The sequence below is a fragment of the Filobasidium floriforme genome, assembly GCF_021052385.1.
Source record: "Filobasidium floriforme strain CBS 6241 chromosome Unknown HD553scaffold_27, whole genome shotgun sequence".
Taxonomy (NCBI): domain Eukaryota; kingdom Fungi; phylum Basidiomycota; class Tremellomycetes; order Filobasidiales; family Filobasidiaceae; genus Filobasidium; species Filobasidium floriforme.
Genome location: NW_025763648.1, coordinates 503579 through 520760, shown reverse-complemented (window position 1 = coordinate 520760; position 17182 = coordinate 503579). Strand labels below are relative to the sequence as shown.

General features: G+C 52.2%; 6 protein-coding genes across 6 annotated transcripts; 5 read left to right on the top strand and 1 right to left on the bottom strand.

Annotated features, from left to right (window-relative positions):
- Window positions 1-1036: 1036 nt before the first annotated feature.
- HD553DRAFT_337576 (hexose transport-related protein) lies at window positions 1037-3454 on the bottom strand. Its single transcript, XM_046182296.1, has 5 exons — window positions 3086-3454; window positions 2751-3023; window positions 2455-2678; window positions 1777-2395; window positions 1037-1711 (listed from the first exon to the last, which is right to left on the bottom strand). Exons 1-5 carry the CDS (start codon window positions 3231-3233, stop codon window positions 1182-1184), a joined length of 1794 nt encoding a protein of 597 aa, XP_046033080.1. The 5' UTR covers window positions 3234-3454; the 3' UTR covers window positions 1037-1181.
- Window positions 3455-3840: 386 nt separating this feature from the next.
- Window positions 3841-6140, top strand: HD553DRAFT_364117 (putative monooxygenase protein; the record flags this gene model as incomplete). The annotated part of the gene is made up of 6 exons (XM_046184043.1): window positions 3841-4159; window positions 4218-4632; window positions 4700-4830; window positions 4915-5129; window positions 5197-5756; window positions 5825-6140. 6 exons carry the CDS (start codon window positions 3841-3843, stop codon window positions 6138-6140), a joined length of 1956 nt encoding a protein of 651 aa, XP_046033079.1.
- Window positions 6141-6952: 812 nt separating this feature from the next.
- HD553DRAFT_330043 (uncharacterized protein) lies at window positions 6953-8864 on the top strand (the record flags this gene model as incomplete). The annotated part of the gene is made up of 7 exons (XM_046181956.1): window positions 6953-6971; window positions 7060-7139; window positions 7259-7486; window positions 7612-7813; window positions 7920-8158; window positions 8258-8312; window positions 8773-8864. The coding sequence occupies 7 exons, from the start codon at window positions 6953-6955 to the stop codon at window positions 8862-8864; spliced, it is 915 nt and encodes a 304-aa protein (XP_046033078.1).
- Window positions 8865-8929: 65 nt separating this feature from the next.
- On the top strand, window positions 8930-12879 carry HD553DRAFT_277792 (fungal-specific transcription factor domain-containing protein; the record flags this gene model as incomplete). Its single annotated transcript, XM_046178013.1, has 13 exons — window positions 8930-9089; window positions 9167-9247; window positions 9697-10364; window positions 10443-10696; window positions 10772-11025; window positions 11118-11316; window positions 11402-11461; window positions 11524-11631; window positions 11697-11765; window positions 11825-11966; window positions 12032-12175; window positions 12239-12310; window positions 12367-12879. 13 exons carry the CDS (start codon window positions 8930-8932, stop codon window positions 12877-12879), a joined length of 2724 nt encoding a protein of 907 aa, XP_046033077.1.
- A 624-nt stretch (window positions 12880-13503) lies between these two features.
- Window positions 13504-15489, top strand: HD553DRAFT_353015 (beta-lactamase/transpeptidase-like protein; the record flags this gene model as incomplete). The annotated part of the gene is made up of 5 exons (XM_046183738.1): window positions 13504-13704; window positions 13825-14033; window positions 14100-14520; window positions 14600-14970; window positions 15030-15489. The coding sequence occupies 5 exons, from the start codon at window positions 13504-13506 to the stop codon at window positions 15487-15489; spliced, it is 1662 nt and encodes a 553-aa protein (XP_046033076.1).
- A 316-nt stretch (window positions 15490-15805) lies between these two features.
- HD553DRAFT_330042 (histidine phosphatase superfamily) lies at window positions 15806-17163 on the top strand (the record flags this gene model as incomplete). Its single annotated transcript, XM_046181955.1, has 6 exons — window positions 15806-15842; window positions 15932-15955; window positions 16220-16315; window positions 16403-16476; window positions 16643-16849; window positions 16948-17163. The coding sequence occupies 6 exons, from the start codon at window positions 15806-15808 to the stop codon at window positions 17161-17163; spliced, it is 654 nt and encodes a 217-aa protein (XP_046033075.1).
- Between the last annotated feature and the right edge of the window lie 19 nt (window positions 17164-17182).

The window sequence follows — 17182 nt, the reverse complement described above, 5'->3', positions numbered from 1 at the left end:
GAGAATGAAACCTCCCGAGATCGAGAAATACCAATGAGATCGAGAAATGGAATGTCATGGCTTGACAGACGTCCTCTGCCAAGGGCGCAATGATGTGCGATTCGATCGGTTTGCTCGCATCCCCATGATCATAGGCGGATCGGAAACAAGTTTCATGAGACCAGATTTGAAATTCCATCTGCCCAGTCTGAGACACGGCCCGCAACGATGTCATCAGGTTGGGGGATGGCATCAGGAATAACCTGTGTGAAGCCGATGAGAAAACTCGCGATTGGTTGGAAGCATCTTGGCCCATGTGAACTGTTGAAACTGCCGGCGGCAACCTGTCGAACGTGGGTTTGAATTTGGCATTTCGAGATGCCGGCGGAAGCGGGTGATGACGGCTCTTCTTTCTGTGAGATTCGTCGTTTGGAGGAGGCGCAACCGGGACTTTTGTTAGGGACGCGATCTTTGTCTTAGGGGCGCGATCAAAAAGGTGGAAATAAGGGATTGAAGATGCAGGTGACGAAGTCACCGCAGCTTCTCAAAACCTCTCAGTCAATCCCAGGGTTATTTTAGGGGTTCCGGATTAGGTGGTTAGGGGCTAGGGGTTACGGAAATTAGTGGTTAGGGGTTAGAGGGGTTAGGGGATTAGGGAGGAGGGGATCTACAGCTCATGTTACGGGGAGGTCAGGGGTTAGGGGGTTAGGGGTTATTATTTCCACCTTTTCGCTGGGGTGGGACTTCTCGCCCTAAAACATCGCGCCCCTAAGACAAAGATCGCGTCCCTAACAAAAGTTGCAACCGGGGGAGGTGGGGGTACCGGACCGTTCGACTGGGATACCTCCGAAAAGTTGTTCGTTCAATTGTTAGCGTCCGTCCACCTGGGCTGGTGGGACGAAGGCAACTTCGGGGATACCACGCGGGATTGTGTTTCAGCTCACGTCACGGCTGCATCAGTGGCGAGCTGAAGTAGGATGCGATCTGGTATCGACACTGGTCTCCATTGACCGTGTAACATGATATCATAGTCATAACGAAGCACACAATCCGCTCAATACGTAAAACGAGGTTGTACAACGCGTTTCCTTCGACTTTTTATTCTAGACTTTTCCTGATCTTTCAATTTGCCTGTACCGATTCAATCCCTCGTTTCAGCGCCTCTGAACAGCAGTCTCTTTTCGCTCAAATCCCATGGTCTTTCAGACCCTCTCCACGAACTCGGATTGTCCTTTGAAAGCGGCGCCTTTGTCCGAGATCTCGTCGTTCTGGTATCCCGTGCCGAGAGCGGGAACGTCGTTCCTGCCGGTAGTCGAAGAGATTCCGATGATCGCGTGAAGGATGTCGGCCTTGGCATCGATCTCCTCGACGCCAGCCTTGGTCCCAAAGATCCGATCTAGGCCCTCGAGCGAAACCCCCTTGGTTTCCGGACAGAAGAACCAGGTCCAGATGGCGCTCATAAACGAGAAGGCGGCGAAGAAGAGGAAGGTTCCCCATTTGATGTGTTGGATCATGGGAGGGGTGATGACGCCGATGATAAAGTTGAACAACCAGTTGCAGCAGGTGGTGATGGCCACTCCCTTGGCTCGCCGACTAGAGGCGTGGACCTCGGCGGGTAGGGCCCAGGGGACGGGAGACCATCCGAGACCGAAAGAGAAGCAGAAGATGAGGATGAAGGAGACGCCGACCCAAGCTTCCTTTTGGTGGTTCGGCCAGTCGTGCGAAAACTTGGCTGTTGGGTTGGGCTCGTCAGCAAATAGTCTGTTATGCGCTTGTACCCGCAGAGACAACGCTTACCGATCATGACGGCGACGATAACATGAGAGATGGTGTTGACAACGGATCCCAAGAGAAGAGGCGGCTTTCGGCCGATCTTGTCGAGGTAAAAGAAGGACGAGGTGGTTGCGACCATTTGACAGACGTTGAGTACACCGGACATGGTGAGTTGCATCTCATAGCCTAGACCGAGTTGCTCGAACAAGGTCGGAGAGTAGTAGATCAGGGCGTTGATGCCCTGGAACTGTTGAAAGACCATGAGCATGACCCCAATCATGGTCCTTCGAAGGATACCCGGCTTGAACATGTCGATCCAAGCGGCAATCTCCAGCTTAATCTCCGCCGCCAGACCGGCCTTTTGAGCGATGGTAGGATGGGCCATGACGATGACTTCCCTGTTCCGGAGGGCTTCGGCTCGGATGGTGATCCATTCGGCTTGTACTCGAGGGTCTGTCGACGGGGTCCCACGAAGTCGGACCAGAGCGTCCAACGCCTCTCGATCCCTGCCGACTTGAGCCAACCATCGAGGAGAGTAGGGCAGCTTCCAAAGACCGAGTCCGAGGAAGATACAAGGTGCCACTTGGATGACGAACGGTACCCTGAAACTCCAGTCATCTGGGATATGTCGAGTCCCATAGGTCTGTGCTCAAAACTTGATCAGCCTAGGTTCGGTTTGGAGGCGGACTGGGTTATACTTACGATGTAGAACATGATGACGATACCGATGACGATGGTCGCACCTTCCAGGGCGAGGAAGGCGCCTCGCACGTTGGGCGGTGCGATTTCGGAAATGTACATGGGAGCGACCGAGGACAAAAAGCCGATACCGACACCACCCACGAACCGGCCGACAACGAGCTGAGCGTAGCTGAATGATGCAGCCTGGATGATGCTACCGACGATGAACCAGGCGGATCCAATGGCTGAGTATTGCGAGGGTCTGATCAGCAGCCGAAGTCCGAGCCCAATCCAAGGCAAACATCATTGCCACTCACCGATAGCCTTCTTTCGCGAATATCTATCGGCGAGATAACCGGCTTGGATGGCACCCAGGAATGCGCCCAGCTCCAAGAGACCCGTCATGATACCCTTGTTGAACGCAGCGCCCGAGTCTTGCGCGGGGTCCGTCTCCGGAAATTGGTTCAGGAATTGCTTCATCGTCAAGACGATCGACAAGATACCTTGGTCGAAACCGAACAAGAGACCACCCATACAGGCGGAGAAAGCGGCTGCGACTACGATCCAGTTGGCGAAGACATCCCTCAGTCCTGGAAGAAGGCTTTCGGGTGTTAATACGAAGCAAGCAGTAACGCTGATGTGAGACACGTACTGTTTCCGCCGATAGCATCCGCCAACGCTTGACTGTCTTCGCAGTATCGATATGTGTCTGGGTGAAGATCGACTCCTAATGAGGCGAGAGTCGGGACTGCATCCCTGTCAGGAGGATGTCTGCCGTGATGTTGTTTCTCTTCAGACATGATGTTCGCGATGGACGTGGTGATTGCGATAGTTTTCAGTTTGCAACTTTTGCCTGTGAGAGAGAGAGAGAGGGGAGGTCGTTGAATGTGATTTGGAGCCCCCAGGACTTTACTTTCGGGTGGCTGTATATAGCTGTTTTATGTATGTGGTCGTCGATCACGGCGCCCGCGCGTATGGGGGATGTGCCAAGTTCAGGGAATAGAATCAGGATGTGTTTCCTGCCGCTCGCTCGAGACCCACAACCCCACAGGCTTCTTCTCCTGATTGCATGCAGACACCTGAAACCGTGAGATCATCTCCGTGGGCAACGTCAGGTCCGCTCGAGTAGGAAGCCGCTAGGCAGAGAGCCAACCGAATCGGCAACAACCAACGCGGTTCACGGCAGCCGAAAGACGCATCGGATCTCGAACGGATCGGAGATCGGAGAAAGCTCAATCGGTACTGGTCGATCATTCGATGTCGTCGGGATGGTGAAAGGTTAAAGAGAGAGTTTATAAGAGCCGGATGGGTAGCATGTTCGAGTGATCATCTTGTCTACTGTGAAACCCACACCTTTGCGCCCCATCTTCCTTCGCATAAACTACCACACGCATCGAGCTCCACATCATGTCTCCCGTCGCCATACACACTCAAGAGCCACTCTTTCCTACGGACCCGACAGCAAAGCTCAAGGCTGACGCTCGTGTCAGCAAGCAAAACCGCCACAATGACACCCTGCCTCTGCCCATCTATCCTGAGCCTGTCGCGAGGGACTACATGTACAAGTTCAAATACAACCACCCCCTTCCTACACACGGAGCCGGAGCGGTAGAGATCCCCGAAGCGACCAATCCCAGAGACGTCGCGCAAGAAATCGTCAGCCAATTGTCGCAGGCGCTGACTTCGGGGGATGCTGAGCAGTTTTCGGGACTGTTCATGGAGCACGGTGAGCTCGCTAGCCTTGAATTCATCGAGAGGCGCGTCTGACATGGTTCGGATCCCAGGTGTTTGGAGGGACCGCGCGCTTTTCACTTGGGAATACCGATCCTTCAACTTCCGGCAAGCCATCCACAAGGCTGCTTCCGACTTGCTGCCCACCACGCCCGTTCACAAGGTCACCCTCATCGAGCCATATGCAAAAGTCGAGCGCCCTTACGGGGACATGTCGTTCATTCAAGCGCACATCAGCTTGGAGACCGAACTCGCCGGAGGTACCGCTCTCGTCAACATCATCAAGACCGAAGAGGGCTACAAGATCTGGACGTTGACCTCGACGATGGAATCGTTGCACGGGTTTCCCGAGGTCCCGGAGAGGGACGGACATATGACCGGACCTCACGCATGGGACAAGCAGAGGGAGATCGACCTGGAGTTACAGGGTGTCGAGCCCGAAGTCTTGATCATCGGAGGAGGACAGAAGTGAGTTGCGCTCATCCACAACCCCAGCAGCCGGATCGCATGCTAAAGAATTACCGTAATCGAATAGCGGTCTGATGCTCGCTGCACGACTGCAGGCTTTGGGCGTCAAATGCCTGATCATCGAGCGCAACAAGCGAATCGGTGACAACTGGAGGGGTCGATACGAAGCTCTCTCTTTGCACCTCCCCCACTGGGCCGGTGAGTCGAATGCGCATCACACACCATCGGCCCGCGCGCGTGCCTTCTGAAACACGGCTGAAACGATACGATTTCCCTTTGCAGACCACTTCGCCTACATGCCTTACCCTCAACATTGGCCTGCCTACTGTCCCGCCGGAAAGTTGGCGGATTGGTTCGAGTGGTATGTCAGTGCCCTTGAGCTGCACGTTTGGACCTCTTCCACGGTCACGGAGGCCAAACAGCTCGAGAACGGCGAATGGAGCATCGAGGTCGAGCGAGCTGGCAAAGGAAAGAGGACTTTCCGTCCTAAGCAGCTGGTAAGTCACGTCAACGCCGATATTTGTATCTCAAGACGTATGCTAAACCCCGCTCCTTGCCTTCTAGGTCATGGCTACCAGTCTAGCGGGTGTACCTTATTCACCTACCATCCCCGGACGAGACCAATTCAAGGGAACCGTCAGGCACTCTACCGAGCACGATTCTTCCCGCGAATGGGTCGGAAAGAAGGCTCTCGTCGTCGGAACTTCTTCATCCGGGTTCGACACCGCCTACGATTTCGCTCGACGAGGGGTCGAGGTCACTCTTCTTCAACGCTCTCCTACGTACATCATGTCGCTCACCCATAGCGTTCCGCGAATCCTCGGCGCATACAAGCCAGACGGCAAGAAACGACCCGATATCGAGATCTCCGACAGGATCCACCACGGTCTCCCTGTGGGCCCGTCGGAAGAGATGGGACGACGATTGGGAACCGAGTTGACGGAGCTCGACATGGAGCTCTTGCAAGGTCTTGAAGCGAAAGGATTCCAGACTTGGCGAGGTCAGCGAAGTACCTCTACCCAAACTTTAGGATACACCAAGAACGGTGGCTTCTACTTTGACGCTGGCGCGTGCGAGCAGATCCTCAACGGGAACATCAAGGTCGAACAGGGCTACATCGACCAGTCAGTCTACTGCTCGATCGTTTCAACCATCGCGCCTGTACTTATAATTCCGCTTCATGTTCTGACAGCTTCGAGGAGGACAAGGTCGTTCTGAACGGCGACAGGGAACGAGAATTCGATATCGTCGTCCTCGCCACTGGATTCTCAAACACCATCGATTCGGTTCGAAAGACCTTGGGAGACGACGTCGCCGATAGGTTCGGTCCCATCTGGGGGATGGACGAAGAAGGAGAGCTCAACGCCGCTTGGAAGACCAAGACCGGTGTTCCCAACCTGTGGTTGATGGTGGGAACCCTGCAGGCGGCTCGATACCACTCGAGGATGGTGGCGTTGAGGATCAAGGCTCAATTGGAGAACATCGCTCCCGAGCCATACCTCGCTTAGATTTCGATGATTTTTGGGGCACTGGACGTTTAGCAAATTTATCTGTAACTCGAAAAATGTCTTGTATACGATGGGATCGCATTCTCTACACGTTTTTGTGTCCGGCAGGAAACGGTGCGGCATGATAGAGTGTTTCCATGCTTCCAGTTCTTTCCACCCACATCCTTCCGTTTGTCAGAAGCTTCTGTTCGCCGTCGTGATGCCATCTCATCGTACACATCACCAATGCGTACTTCAAGTCTTCCTGCAATAACTCCAGGACCGAGCGGCAATGCGCCTCAGTGGCCGTTCAAAAAGTAACTCATACTGTAACATCTCAAACGATCCTTGCACGCGAAAACACAAGCACGCAATAATCCACGATAACCTCTCGACTTCGAGATGCTTTGAACAATGTCATAGACTCTGACGTATCTCGAGACGGTCAGGATCACGCTCATCCGGGATACGAACCCTAGCTGAGCGTTTGCGCCTGCGCCCATGCACGGACGAGAGGCAAGCGAGCTTAAACAGAGACTCCGATAAACATACCGAGGTAACGGACATATTGCCCCGACCAACCCGATACATCCCCGCGATCGAGTCCGACGACGACGGCGGGCCTTCGAAACCATCTTCAAGCGCTAGGATGCGGGGTTGAGCGGCGCACCAACGTCTCGCGAAGTTGTAACACATAAAGGAGCAGGATTGGATTCTTTGCGTTACTGAAGGGCTTCTCTGATGCTTTGGATCAACTGGTTCTCCACATCTTGAGCGACTCTCTCTTCTCTATACCGCCTCAAACTCCAAACTCCGAACACATTCCAGCAAATATGATCCTCGACGGCAAAAGTGAGCCCCGCTCCCATCCCTTCGTTCCTGACGTGGTCGTCTTGTACCACAGAATCACTGATCCATAACCTCTCTGCGTCGCGCTCAGCTTTCGTGATCACCGGCGGTCTCGGTTCGATCGGGGGAGCTACGGCAGCCCAGATCGTCGCCAAGGGAGGAAACGCCATCGTAAGTACAAGTTCGCCCCCTTGTACCGCTCTCCCATCCGTTCCTGAAAACGATTCGCTTATCTAAACCCGCTCGCACATACTCGACTCCGACCGGGTGATATGATTGTGATACTGTAGATCTTCGATATCCTCCCCGAAGAAGCCGCCAAGGAGAAGATCAAGTCTTTCGCCAACCCCGAACGGTACTTTTATTCCAAGACGGATATCACATCCCGTGAAGTCCTCGAAGCGTCCCTGCAGGAGATGTTGAAGGTCATCCCCAAAGGATCGTTGTTTGGGGCTGTACATTGTGCGGCTACGAACCCGAACGTACCTTGGACGAACAAGATGTCGGACAAGTTGAAGGTCGGTCCCCGATTTTCGATTTTTCGAGGAGGAACTTGCGCCGACAAGGACAAGCCTCGGGTTCAGTACTGACATTCCTCATCCATCTCCCCCCTTGCATACTGTATGTATATTCCCATGTGTAGGACTTTGAAACAGTCCTCAAAGTAAACGCCTACGGCACCTTCCTCGTCGACGCCCTCATCGCCGACGCCATCAACTCTCAATACGCCCCCCTCGACGTCTTCCACGAACGGGTAATCGAAGAACGAGGATGTATTGTTAACTTGGCGAGCGTGGTTGGGCATACGCCTCCGGCTAGGTGTTTGACTTATGGGCCTTCGAAGAGTGAGTTTGGGGTCTTTTATTTGGAGGAAAGGATGAGGCGGGAGGTGGAAAGGTGGAAGAAGCTGACTGACGATCCGTCCGCTTTGACGTTCGATCCTCTCGATAGCCTGCGTCCTAGGAATAACCGAAGCCGCAGCCGACTTCCTCGCCCCCTGTGGAATCCGTGTCAACTCGCTCGCCCCCGCCCTAGTCATCTCCCCCCTCATGCAATCCGGAGACCGGATCCAATATTTCAAAGACGCCGTGGAGGGATATAGCATGTTCCCCAGACGGTTCACTACGCCGGACGAGATCGCCGCGGCTTGTCTGTTCTTGTTGGAGAATTCTATGATGAACGCTTTCCATGTGAGTCTCGAATGAGTTGAGCGAGGATGACTTCTCCCCTTGGCGTGTGGAACGTTCGCTGATGGATGGATATCATCTTGTTATCTTCCGAAATCGTAGCTCAAGGTAGATGCCGGGTGGAGGCAAGTGACCAGCTGGGCGAACGGGGTCGATCGTAAGTCGGACATTAGGTCTCTCTGCGCCCGGGTCCTCGGTTGATCGCCAATCCTTTGCTTGGTTCGCTGCCTTCCAGCCCGAAAGAGCGTCGTCGTCGAGTAAGAAGCGAGCTCCAGATCGAAGTTAGGGTCGGCTATCATTTCCCGGGGGTATATTCGATTGCACAAGCAGAAAAGTTCTTTGTACATGCAACACTACTATTACTCTATACAGCATTCTTATCATTCGCATGAACGAGTTGATGGATTGTATCGTCCGAGAGGTGATGGATGACCCGGTCCACCTGAAGTCTCAGGTCACAACGCCCTAACGGAGATCCGCGCGTCCTCGCCCTATCTTCAGTAGTGATCTAGTGATCTAGTGATCAGTAGCTAGTAAGTAGATCAGTAGTAGTACTGTGTTAACCATGCCTACGGGCCTACGACCTATTCATCAATCGATGCAAAGGCTTTCGACAGGACAGATCATCAACAGTCCAAGCCATAGTAGCGACTTGTATCATCTTCGACCCAATGCCGAGCTCTACCACGAGCCCATCACCCGACCTTGAAGAAGAAGCTCGGACGGAAGAAAGACCTAAAAAGAGGAGAAAGGCGAGACCGCAACTCAGTTGTAATGGTCAGTCCCACCCGGTCCTTTTACGATCCTGACGAGCACCGGTCTGACGAAGGGAATGTAATCCTTGTCACACAATCAACCTCTATACATCGACGTCATAATTCCGCCCGATCGATAAAAGAATGCAGAAGGTTGAAGCTGAAATGCGATCGACAGCGTTAGTCACCCCTTCTTCCGTGCGTGACGAAACGACAGATCCCGACATGCTGAACGCTTCGATGCTTTCGATCTTAGAGCCGTGCAGTAGCTGCGTCAGGAGAGAATGCGAAGATATTTGTCGACAAAAGACAGGAGATCGCTCAAACACGAATACGAGTACGAGTACGCATACGAATACGACAACGAATATAAGTACAGACCATCTCAGGTAGGTAACTCAGTCCTCTTTCTCATAGCTCATAATATCTGAGATCCAAGGGGTTTCTTTGTCGTCTTCGAGACTGATCCGACCAAATCTTTTCCGGGCTGTTCGAATAGCCAAAGAACACAGGAGACGGACGGACCGGGGACCGAAAACCAAAACCAAAACCAAAACCAAAACGAAGTAGCTCAACTCAAACTCCGCCTGGCCGAGCTGGAAGAACTCGTCCGACCCAGTACTAGTCGTCCTTCTGTAACTGGGACTGGGCGGGAGATATCTGGATCTGGATCTAGGGTCCCGCTCCTACTTCCTGGAAGTGGAAGTCTAGAGGGTGATGGCGGTACGCTAGAGGTCCCTGGGCTCGACCAACTTCGACACCAAAAATCGACAAGAAATCTTTCAGGAGATTCCGGGTTGGGGGTCCGTTCGGATTCGATGGACCCTCTCGGAACTCGGAACTATACTGGGAATGGGAATGCCGATTCTTCCTCTTCACTAGCGAATCCGAATGCAAATCCCCCAACGATTATACAGGAAGAAACAGCACGGATCTACTCTACAGCTCCACCTCCAGTTTTAGCTTTAGCTTTACCTGAACATACGAATACGAATGCGGATGCGGGACAGGATTATACTTCTACTCCTTATCCGTTTAGACAGGTTACGCCTTCGGCTTCTAGTTCGTTTTCCGCTCAACAACAACCACAGAATCGTTATCAACCTCCGCATCATTATCAACACCAACAACAGACTTCAAAGAGGATCATCGCGGAGATGCCTCGTTCGGCGCATCGACAACCACAATTACAACCACATACATTCCCCCGACCTTCTTACATGAACGACCTACAAGCACATCAGGGTACAATTGCAGGGTTGTTCCCGTACGAACTCCCAAGTGCAAGTGGAAGTACAAGTGGGAGAAACGGAGGAGGAGGAGGGAATGCTATCGAGGTGACGATAGACCCATCGGCGGAGGAAGAAGGGCATAGTCATGGGACTCTGGTCATCTCGAAGTCGGGCCGGTCGAAGTATTTAGGGAGGACCGCTGCGAGTGAATGGTTGAAGAATGTGAGCTTAGGAAGAGGCAAATGATGGATGAGACGCCATCACGCTTACCTTTAGATACCTCGTCTAACGGACTTGCAGCAAGAAACGGCAGAATCTGGCGACTCGCCTCCTCCCGTATCTCAAATGCCATCCCCTCGCCTGGACTCGGATTTACACCTCTTATCATCAACATCAGGGGAACCGTTCGGACAAAACCCTCTGGGCGCGTTCGTAGGGTTTCCTTTCAACACGGCTTCGAGGAGCATCTCGACGTCGACGATCTTGGGCGTGTTGCCACCGCGACACGAGGCCAAGGTGTTGATCGATACGTATTTCAGACATTTTTCGTGGCAGTGAGTCTCGGGTTGTGAAGCTACAGTACAGTAGGTGCGACGTCGGCTGATGATCTGATGGGACGATGGTAACAGCTTCAACATCGCCCCCAGATCACTCGTCGACTCGATAACCGAAAAAGCATACGCACCATCCGGTGAGAGGCGGGACGTCCTGGCCCAACAACTGGCTCTACTCTTCGTCATCCTCGCAGTGGGGTCGTACTACAACCTAGAACTGTCGCCGGACGATTCCACCGTCGAAGCTTATATCCGAGTCTCTCAGGCTTGTCTGGCGAAAGGCGACTTTTTGGCGAACAATACGACGGCGGGTATACAGACTTTGGTGAGTCACGTTTCTGCTTTTGTGGAATATTGAAGGGGCGCCGCTGAACCTAAGACGATGGCTTGAAGCATATCATGGCACATCTGCTCCTGTAAGTCGGGCCTTTCACAGGGAAGGACATCCACAGCTCATTCCAGATCCTGTCTGACCGATCATACAGGAGCACAGATTCTGGCAAGAACGGGGATTCGGCATGGCCCCTTTGGGGTCTGACGGCGCAGATGAGTCTGGCTATGGGTTTGCATCGTGATGGAGCGAGATGGAATCTTCCGGAACACGCGATAGAAGAACGAAGGTGAGATAGAGAGCGAGGGCATTTATGTTCTCGATGATTGCGGGGGATAGCATGTTGATCATAACCGGAACCATATTACCTGTAGACGGGTATTCTGGGAGAGTCATTCGACCGAGATCATGTCGTGCAACTGTTTCTCCAGACCGTGAGTCTTTCGGCTGCCATCGCAGGCGTTTGTCTCGAGCTGAATTGAGGGTCTTTCACCAGCGGGATCATCAATCCGGAACATGTCGATACGGCTTATCCCAATCTGATCCCGGGAGACCTCGAACCTTTTCATCGCGCCAAATACGAGTTATCGCACCTGTTCGCAGCGTAAGGCTCTCATGCGCTCCAACACTTGGATCATTTTCACTGACTTTCGCCGGCGAATTTCGAAGCGTATTGGACTACTCGTCCAGAGTGAAAACTCCGCCTTACTCGGTCTGCCTAGAGCTGCACGCAAATGCGTACGTATCCGAAGCGAAATTCAATCTCGGAATGGAAGCTGATCATCCGAAAATCGCAGTTGCGCATACGAGAGGGATGTCCCGTTCGAGCTAAGGTGTCGGCCGGTACTCTGCGCCTTGCCTTCCGCCTATCCTGCTCCCGAGGCGGCGATGGCTGCATCCCCGCCTGTCGACAAGAGGAACCTGCATCTGACATTCCAAGTGAGTGTCAGGGTCAAGTCGATGCCGACGCTTCTCATCTGACTCGAGGGTTTCACCGCATCCAGCAATTCACCTTGGCGATGAACATATCCGAGCTCATCGTGTTTCTCAATCGACCATATTTCGCACAAGCGCTTCACGATTCGCCCGGAGACCCTACTCGATCGAGATACGGTCAATCTTACCTTGCGGTAGTTGAACGATGCAATGTCAGTATATGCTGAGGATGTTTCGATCGTTTATCGGCATTGACAAATGCGTTTGACTTACAGGCTATCGTCACCATCGCTACGAATCTGCACGCCTTATACCCTCACGCTGCAGGTCGGCACTGGTGGATCTGGGTAAGCGATTCTGAGAGTCTTTCTGTGTCGTTATCACTTACATCGGGCTATTGCAGTATCATGCTTTTAGCTCCGCCATTTGTATGGGTACTCTGGTACTCAAGAACCCGCAAAACATGCTCTGCAGTTTCGCCATCACCTTGATCGACAACGTCATCAACGTCTACCAAGCGGTAGTATCGTCCCGCAATTCACCTCGAATGGTCAAGAATCTTCATTGGTTGCGAAGGCTTCGCGAGCGTCTGGACGTGAGGATGGCTCAGACTCCCGAAGAACAGAACGGCAACACCGGCGACTCGACGCATGGGGATGGGGACGACCACGAGGAATTGCTGGGTTGGCGTACGAGACTCATCAGTAGCGCTGGTCGCGGTCTACAGGTCTCAAGCACCATTCGAACAAATACCGTGCCAAACAGTCATCCGAACCACGCCAGCTCAGCTGTAAACTATGAAACCATGAGCCACCCGTCGGGCCTCGGTGCCGCTGCCGAAGGAAATGTATGGGATTCAGAGGTCAGTACCATAATTCCGTTGTGCGTTGCGACGCCGCTCGTACAGGCATACTGAGCGACAAGAATGACTGCGCAGTTCAACCAATTCTGGGAATCGATGATCGATAGCGGGGGCACTCATGGCATGTCCGCTGATCCTGGCGTAAGCAAAATGAACGGGAGCAGCAAGAGTCGACGCTGACCAACCCAAGTCGGAATGATACAGTTATTCAACCTCTCCGGCCTAGATGCGCTAGCGGGTACGGCAGCGGGAATGGCTAGGCAGCAATAAGGTCTCTCAGGCTTCTCTTATCACTTTTTGAGATAACGGTCATGTAGAAAATGCTTCGTTGGGGCGATCGAGTATCGGGGCCTCTCAGATCGGCATGTCTTAAGTCGCGTTGTAATGCGAGTATCTTACCATAGCACTACGCAGAGCAGTCCGGGGTCGAAGGGGAGGCATCGGACAGGGGGAGCTCGACACGAAAGGGGTCCCTACCGTTTGAAGGGGATCTTGAAAGGAAGGCGCCATTCGAGAATTGGCGGAAGGACAATGGGGAACGAAAGACGAGTATATAGTAGCGTTGGTCGAAGCCTGTTTGCGGGGCGATGCGATGAGATCTTATGTGTCCTCTAAGTCAAGTCGCACGATTGGTCGTACCTTTTCAGCTCGAAAATTCCCGATTCGACGGTACCAAGTATGTCGTCGACTACCGAAGCAGGCAAAGCAGGAATACCCGGAGTCCACCTGACAGGTGATCAGATCATACAAGAGACCACCTTGCAGTATCTCAAGGCACTCCAAGATGCATGGGGCATTCCCGGTGTCTCATTGGCTATTGTGAGAATGAATGAGGACAAGCAGTGGGACAAACAAACTATTGGGATGGGGAGGAAGGATGTAGATGGGGACCGAGTTACTGAACAGGCAAGTTGTCTCATACTTTGCTCTACCCCTTTATTCTATCTGTGTTATCAGGTTAGAACTGTAGGGAACTGATTATGGTTTTGGTTCTGTCAGACCTTATTCAGCATTGCCTCCAATTCGAAGCTCTTCACTGCCATCTCTACTGGCCTTGTCTTGTCTGAGTCCAACTCAAGCTGGGACACGCCAGTACAGGAAGTGATCCCCTCATTTCAACTGATGGACAAAGAGGCAGAAGAGAGGGCCACATTCATTGAGCTGTTAAGCCATCAGACTGGGCTGCCCAGGCATGGGCTTTCATATGAGTAAGTCCTTGCTACATGATGTGAAACAAGCAGGTAACAATCTCTGACTGCTACTATTGTATTCAGCACGGATATTACACCTGAGGATGTTGTCAAGTCTCTTGCTTATCTCAAGCCATCAGCCCCCTTCAAATCCTGTTATCAGTACACCAATCTCACCTATGTTGCTGCTTCATTGCTGCCCAAACAAATCCTTGGTCAACAACTTGAGGAATTTGTCAAGAAGAATATTTGGGATCCACTGGGAATGACACAGAGTTATTACGACATTGAATTAGCAAGGTCAACAGGGAATCTCAGCAGTGGGTTTGCTAGGAAGTTATCTGTTGGACAATCAGGAGTTTATGATGTTGAGAGATGCAAAGAGGATATCAAACAAGCCAGAGGGAAATTGAGTGAGGAGGGCAGAGGACTGGAGGATTCTCTTGGTTGGCCGGTCCAGCAGCTAGCTGGACCTGGTGGTGTTATCACATGCGCCAAAGATCTAGTGAGTTGGGTAACTCGTCAGCCTGACAGGCCTGACAATATCAAATTGGCATGATTCTATACTGATCTTTCATTGGTAGACCATCTGGCTACAGACATTGCTACTGAAAGGAAGACATCCTGAGATGCAAAACCAGATCATACCCTCATGGATCATTGAAGACACAATAAAGCCACAGGTCTTGATCAAAGCAAAGCCAGATGATCCAGAGATTTCTAGCAAGATGTATGGTCTAGGCCAGGAAATCTACACCTATCGTGGTCATCAGGTCATCGATCATCCGGGAAGGGCGCCAGGTCAGAAGTCATTCGTCATCAGGTTACCAGACAAGATGATTGGGGTGGCTGTCATGTGCAATGATGATGAATTTGGAGACATGTTCAATGAAGTGGCAAAATGGAGGATCATTGACGATCTCTTAGGGCTTGATCCAATTGATTTCAAAACAAGGTGAGCAACAAGCATAACTGCAACAATGTCCAGGTGTTAAGATCTGCGATCTTGGACAGGAAACTCAACAAGTTTTTGGAAGGGAAAAAGCCCAAAGCTAAGGCAGATCAACCTTGCCAGCATCCTCTGCAGAATGGATTTGGATCTGTCCCTGGAGTCTACCACAATGCAGCATACGGGGATCTCAAGCTCCGTTCCCTGAGCTCTACCCATCAAGATAACACCTCACTGCAAGGACCAAATTGGTCCTTTGTAGCGGATGTCAACAAGGCTTTTGTCAAAGAATTCTTGTTTGAGCACTTTGATAAGGACATCTTCAATGTCACTGCCAAGCTCACTTTCCCTGAGACAGGAGCTGTCATGTGGGACATGATCGGTCAAGGCATTCAAGCCCGTTTTGGGGAGGGTGGAATGGGACTTCAACATATCTGGGGTGCAGGTGGAGGTGTTTCAGATGGCAACATGGAGAGGGATGGCATCAAGAATGGGTCTGAAGTGTTCTTTACCAAGATTTCCTAGTTACGCTTTTTGCACTGAACCTACCGCAATGTTGTACCACGCCGTCATTGACATTTATCGATGTGAAACACGCACAGATTCGTCGCCCTTTGGGTCGACACAAAGTAAACAGACGCCCAAAACGTGTCGATGTCCGCTCGGTTTCTAACTTTGGCTCGTTGGTCAACCTCGAGCCGGGGAAACGTCATCATCATGCTCGTACAACCACCTACATTCTCGACGTTGCTTACACACTGCTTCTTCTCGCACATCTGGCAGCTCGCCCTCTCTCCCAGCTCCCAGACATCTACATCTCATCAGCAATCAGTGATTCAAGATGGGTCGTATGCCTCACGTATACCTGATCAGACACGGCAAGTCTCTCTCGGTCTTCACAACCTGGTATAGAGTATACTTTTGCTGATCTACTTTGCGACGCTTTGTTCTCTACTGGTTGAAACAGGTCAGACTGAATGGTCTGTCAACGGTAAGCTCGTCATTCGCCTGTGTTTCCAGCTGTGTTCCGACTGAGAACGGGTCGCTCTGGGTTTTTATAACTTTGTTCTTGCGTGCTTTCGTTCTGAGATAGGTCGACACGTAGGTTCTCACTCTAATTCACCGGACTAAGAGCACAAAACACTTTCTTGGCGCTGATGGTCTCCATCGACTTGCTTTGTTGGATTTGCTCCGGATTCTGACGTCTCGTCTGGCTGCTTCTTCGACATACAATAACATACCCGAGAATAGACAGGGACTTCGGACATTCCCCTGACCGAGCAGGGTATCGAGACTATGAAGCGGACTGCGGATCTGGTCGTCCCCGGTAAGCTACCCTCTACCGGTCCTTGTCCTCTTATTATTCTCGGCACCGTCTCTAGCGATATCGAATCGAAACGCTGAAACTTGTTTGATTCATGATTTTGCTCTGTATCAGATGTTATCGACCCGAGCAACGTAGCTCATATCTACGTCTCACCGCGTCAACGAGCGCAGAAGACGGCCGAGCTTGTAAGTTCCTACCCCCAACAAATGTTCCTCCTGGTCACCTAACGCAGGGTACATCACGCCATCAACGAAACTGACGTGACATCCCGTTACCCCGTGTTCTGATATCCTTACTGTACTGTAGCTCTTCCACGATAACCCGAAAATAACCTCTCCCATCCCATTCGAGACGACCGAAGAGATCGCCGAATGGGACTACGGCGCGTACGAGGGGCTCATCACCAAGGAGATCAAGGAGAAGAAGAAGGACTGGTGGATCTGGACCGACGGGTGTCCTCCTAGCGAGAAAGAGGGGGGACCGGCAGGAGAGAGTCCGGAGGAGATGGAGAAGCGGGTGGACGGGTTTATCGCAAAGATCCGGGCTAGGCATAGAGAGGTGAGCTTCCGAAATCCCAGCTTACTAGTCGGGTTGGAGAGATCCGAACGCTGATGAGTTGCATTACATTTTTTTGGCTCGGGGATCTTACATTACAGTGCTACGAAAAGGGAGAAGACGCCAAAGACATCGTCGTCGTCTCGCACGGCCACTTTTCCCGGTGCTTCATCGTCCGTTGGTGCGGATGGCCCTTGGAGACGGGTTATCACATCTCGGCGGATGCTGGAGCGTTGTCGATCTTGGGGTACCAACATCATAATCTGGACGAGCCGAGTTTGATCGCGCTGAACTGGTTCTCGGCCGATCGGGCTTGATCAGGGTCGGAGAGACGGG

Bases quoted from the DNA above. Each gene is read 5' to 3' on its own strand.
- HD553DRAFT_337576 (XM_046182296.1), bottom strand. From the start codon at position 3,233: ATGTCTGAAGAGAAACAACATCACGGCAGACATCCTCCTGACAGGGAT. The intron at 2,679-2,750 runs GTGAGTGGCAAT...CGCAATACTCAG, and splicing joins TTCGCGAAAGAAGGCTATCG to CCATTGGATCCGCCTGGTTC. The intron at 2,396-2,454 runs GTAAGTATAACC...TTTTGAGCACAG, and splicing joins TCGTCATCATGTTCTACATC to ACCTATGGGACTCGACATAT.